This window comes from Etheostoma spectabile, chromosome 5, assembly GCF_008692095.1.
Source record: "Etheostoma spectabile isolate EspeVRDwgs_2016 chromosome 5, UIUC_Espe_1.0, whole genome shotgun sequence".
In the NCBI taxonomy this organism is placed as follows: Eukaryota; Metazoa; Chordata; class Actinopteri; order Perciformes; family Percidae; genus Etheostoma; species Etheostoma spectabile.
This window is the reverse complement of record NC_045737.1, coordinates 13,402,453-13,407,583: the sequence shown is the minus strand read 5'-3', so window position 1 is coordinate 13,407,583 and position 5,131 is coordinate 13,402,453. Positions and strand designations below refer to the sequence as shown.

At 43.0% G+C, this 5,131-nt stretch overlaps 1 protein-coding gene across 3 annotated transcripts in view; it reads right to left on the bottom strand.

Annotated features, from left to right (window-relative positions):
• The window catches only part of LOC116689165 (spermatid perinuclear RNA-binding protein), an 88,229-nt gene that overhangs the window by 31,459 nt on the left and 51,639 nt on the right, over positions 1 to 5,131 (bottom strand). For all 3 annotated transcript variants that reach the window (XM_032515581.1, XM_032515583.1, XM_032515582.1), the window contains exon 5: positions 2,519 to 2,663. In XM_032515581.1, coding sequence (XP_032371472.1) covers positions 2,519 to 2,663 — 145 coding nt within the window. The remainder of the gene's footprint in view (positions 1 to 2,518; positions 2,664 to 5,131) is intronic.

Here is a 5,131-nt window from a genome sequence, read left to right as displayed (position 1 = left end):
GCGATAGGTGTAAACCGAGCCCTGGGTATCCTGCTCTGCTTTTAAGAAAATTAAAGCCCAGATGGGCTGATCTGGAATCTTGATCTCATAAGGAGCTTAGTTACCTTTCTCTGCTTTGACCGTCGAGAGAATTTGGCCCACCCATTAAAAACAGTCAAACGAGCATAGTGACAGTTGGTCAAACTTACTACCACCCTCCCCCTCTCTCCTCTTCAATAGCTACAGACACAGAAGTGGCATGTCTTAAGGACAGCTCATTGTGGGACTGGCTCTAGTGGCTGTAATTCTGCACCAAGACTGAATTTCAGGTAAGATACTTCAGATACAGCATTAGGGGACCACTAAGTCTACATAAAAGCATCCAAAAAGCACCATGTCGTGGGACCTTTAAAGCAGAGAAGCACAGATCTGGCCATGGACGGCTTGGTAATGTAGTAATTTTGTCCTTTTAGTTTATGCGCTTGGTAGTAGACAGACATGGACCAGAATTTCATGGTGAACCAGAGAGAAGTCCAGTCAACAGAGGTGGTGGGGGGGGGGTGTAACAGGAGCATGTCTGAGGCAGAGAGTGAGTGGGTTGGTTTGATTTAGCTTAGTTGATTTAGCCCCTTGTACCCGGGGGTTTCCTGCTGCTGGGTGGGTGCGGGGAGGGGGGGGGACCGCCTCGTCAGCAGCAGGGCCGCAGAGAAGTGTCAATCCACAGCGCGTTGACCTGCGGAGCTACGGCAACAAAACCAACAGTCAGTGAGCAGAGGCCAGCTACAGGAGGACATCTCAGAGCCAGAGGGAATCAGTTAGACTGTTACTCACCACAACAAATACTCCTCAACGGGTTCCTTGAAGCCACAACTCTCATATATGACAGGGTTTTCCTTGCCATTATAAGGCTTAGGTTCAGCACCCAAGCAGGTTTGGGCACCATCCAAGCCGAATAAATGTAAAATCATCAAAACTAAGCATTAAATTGAACTAAATGACTTTCCTCAGATCTAATGATTGTAGTTGGTCCCCAGTGGACTTCATTTGCGAGGTTTGTCTTCAAGCTTTTTGAGTGTTTTTCTTTTTTTTTTTATCTGCTCTAGCTTTGCCAACGTTTTAGACACAGATATGGTAGTAATAATGGTCCAAAATATTATTTAATTTTATTAAATTTTCTTGAGGGGAGGACCTCTAAACCCTTAAAAGCCAAATACGTGCACCCAAGTCTTCCACAAACCCAGGGACAACACTGTATGATAACTATTTATATATTCTGATGAAGATATAAGAACTGAAACGTTGTAAAAGTGAGTAAAGTGTGTTTGTTTTTTACCCTGCCACCTGTCAATAACAGTGTCTGGTGTGCAAGAACTTTGCAGTAATTATGATATGAGAGGCAAGAATTATTAACAAGGGATTTAAACTTCTGCCGTGGAATCAGCTAATGCATTAAAAAGAAAAGACTCACCACTTTATTGGTGTTGTTGAAGTACAAAAACACCAAAAGTGAGTGTTCTTTCTGTTATAAAAGATCTTTGGCTGAGACACCTGCTCAGCTGGTTAAAGAAATATTCAGTGACGGCTAAAAATCACAAGCTTGCTACCCAAATGTTTGATACATTTCTGGAGAGGGACCGTCACTGTACAACAAACAAACCTGGATGAAACAATGTCCTCGTTTGTGCTGACAGGATGTTGAACCTGAAGGGAAAATGTTTTTACTCAACAGCTGTGCTTCTCGCCTGTTTGGCAGAATCCATTTTCTACCTTTTGTGGCGGCTCGACTCAATCTTTTTTCCACTGGGAGCGGGGCCACAATGGGACTTGCTGCTCCGTAATGGCAGCTCGCCACTTCTGATTTTGCCTTTCATTAATTTTTTTTTTCATCCCCATTTGTGGGAGGAAACAAACACAGTTGAAGCACTGCTGCTAATGGTTACACTCCCCATCATTTTAAAAATGTTTCACAGCTACTGATCACAACAGATGAATTGTCGTCGATGGGAGGGGGGCCACTTCATTTGAAAAGCCGCCTCCTTTTCTTCACGGATTAATTCCTTTAATACGTCTGTTGAATGATGTCTGTATTTAACAAAAAGGAAACTCTTCCCTTCTGTGGATTGCTAAATCCGTTCTTGTCAGATACAGGCAGACATACAAGAGGACACCTGAGACAGACGTCTCCTTTTTCTCCAATCCCAACCTAAAACTTCCCCTGCGGAAATCCTCTTTCACTGGCCATCTGATATTTCCACCACACTTGACCCAGATCCATAACATCCCTTCTCCCCTCTTCCCCGTTTGTCTCTCAGCTTTCAGTCCTCACGGTGCATCGTCCTTCCCAATTTCTCCCAGGCTCTCTCCCATATCAAGCTCCGGTTTCATAGTACTTTCATACCTTTGCATTCCCTCTCTCTCTTCTCCTCACGCGCAGCCTTCTGTTGTCATGTAAAGGTCAAATAAATACAAGGGAAGCATCCTCCCAAACAGGAAGCACAGGAGGGGGGGTTAGGGGGGAGGAGAGAGGAGGAGTCAATACCTTCTTCTGTGGTGCAGTGTTCCTCCCTCATGGTTAAGGAGGACAGGGTGATCTTCAGTGTGAGACAGGGGTCTTTGGTGCTGCAGACCCGGATGGCTGCGTCGGGCGCACACGACTGCACCTCGTATTTGTCCTCCGTCATCGTCTGCAAGACACGGCTACATGTTTTAATTAAATATTGAATGTGACAGTCGCAACACTGACTGCAGCTGTTTGTAAAGAACGAGGAACTGCTGTTCTACTTTGTTCAGGAAAAAGCTGTGCAGAATCACGGGCCTACAATTCAATTACTTCTTTGATATATTGAAATACATACACTTTATTATTTACCTTAACAGCAGAGATTTAAAAAAAAAAAAACTCCTTTATATGGAACCCACAAATTTAAAGCTATAGTGCGTAGTTTCTGTCTTCACCATGAGGAATACTAAGTAACGACAACACCACTGTCCACAGGATACATTCTTACGTGATTGCGCACGCGCCCCTACCCATCCTCCACGCAGTTGCTAGTGCCATAGACAGTCTATGGTAGCTACTAGCAACTGCGTAACCACAGAGGACACGGAGGATTAAAAAAACATGATGGACTCTTCAGAAGAGGAAAGTCACCGGACACTACAATCTTTGTACGAAATGCGGAGAGAGTATTGTGGATCTTATAGTCTTGATAAGCTTTGTAGCAACTCATTTTGCAACTGCTTGAATGTAACAGTTTAGCAGTTGAGCATGTCGGTCCGATGGAAAACATGCAGATAAATGAATTAAATTCACGTGTTTGCCTGATTAAGATCACTGTAATAAATCTCTTAAACTAATTATGGTCCCTTATGCTAAAAATAAATGAATGAATAAACCATGAAGCTCTGTGAATAAGCAGATTTTACATGTTAGGAAGATTATTTTCCTGTCAGTAAACATACACAGGAAGTGCTGAGTTCATTGTGGGCATTAATTATAATCAGTTATGATTTTCATGAAATCAAACTCCCTTGTTTTTGTATTTGAGCAATACAATATTTAATTGCTAAGACAATTACAGTAAAAACAGAAACATTACATAAAAGTACTTTTTTTTGTCAATAGCAAACAGGCCTACGACCTGTATGAAAGCAACAAAAGGCCCAAACTGGGTTTACGTGCAGCTTCCTTCCACATTTCATTCAGAGTTTCTGCCCTTGTTGTCATTGTCTGCCAATTCCCAGCCCGCCAGACTATCTGGTTTTTCCTCACGATTGGCGTTGCCTTCAGTGGCATGTTTTCAAGTGCATTCTCTATCTCTTCTCTGCGAGAAATAAGCTCCATCCATCACCCCTCTGCATGTCAATCCCTTCCCAGTTTGGCCCAGGAAATGAGTGCTTCAAATGGTTTCCTCCATTGATGATGAAGCGTGCGCGGCAGATATGGCAGGTAATTAACTGAGACGGAGGCACAGGCTGCACATTTAGGCTCTGTGTACGTCGACACTGCTTTGTTAGCTAGCAGACGCTTAGAGAGTGGGTGGGGCTCTGTGGATACTCATTTAAAAGGGTAGAGATATTTCGATAACATTATTTGTACAACTTTTAGGGTGTTAAAAAACCCACAATGCACTCGGGGTTGCCAGGATGCATAACATCCCATTGAAATAACAAGTCAGTGTTGAAAAGAGCGAGTTCCCAGTGGTCAGAGGTTAGGCTATGAGGATAATACTGCAGTCTGGGCTTTAGACATCTCAAGGAGACAGAATGTCAAAGATAAATCAAGTATAGTCTCAGCAGCACAGGCCATTTCCTTTTCATATCATATCCACTTCAACCCAGCTCCTCTGTATCTTTTCTCCTACAAACTAAAAATAATCCTTTCATCTGGCTTCAGAATAAAAAACTTTTTCTCCCAGAGAAATTATTTATTTCGCCCACAAACGTCCATGTAACACCATTATTATTATTACTAGAATTATTCTGGGGACACGAGAATGGTTTACTCCATTCAAGCTTAAACTCTTCTCTGCATGGTTCGTGCTGTTAATGATTTACACTTGTTCTGCTAAAATAACTCTGGATAAGGGGGAACAATCATTACTTTTAAAGATCCCATGAAATTTTATGAGTTTTTTTTAACATTAATATGAGTTCCCCTAGCCTGTCTATGGTCCCCCAGTGGCTAGAAATGGCGATAGGTGTAAACTGAGCTCTGGGCATCCTGCTCTGCCTTTGAGAAAATGAAAGCTCAGATGGTGGCTCTGCCAAAGGGTCTCGGGAAGGAACTTATTTTGGTGAAACATTTGCTGCTCTGCAAAAGAAAACGCCACATACAATATTAAATGAAGTAAACTGTTGACACAATACAGTAAGATGAGCTATTTAAATTAGCTGGATACTAGGGCTGGGGATCATTTGAAAAATGTTTGATACCTGTACCGATTAGAGTGTGATACTTGAACCAAGCCCGACGGGACCCGACGGGACCCGACCGGGTTCGGACAGATATTTAGAAATGGTTTGGGTTGAGCTCGGTCATATCAGCGCGACATCAGTCATTTATTGTAAAACGGTGCTGCGGCTCCTTTAAGAGAGCTCAGCATGGGTTTGTGTGTGTGTGTGTGTGTGTGTGTGTGTGTGTGTGTGTGTG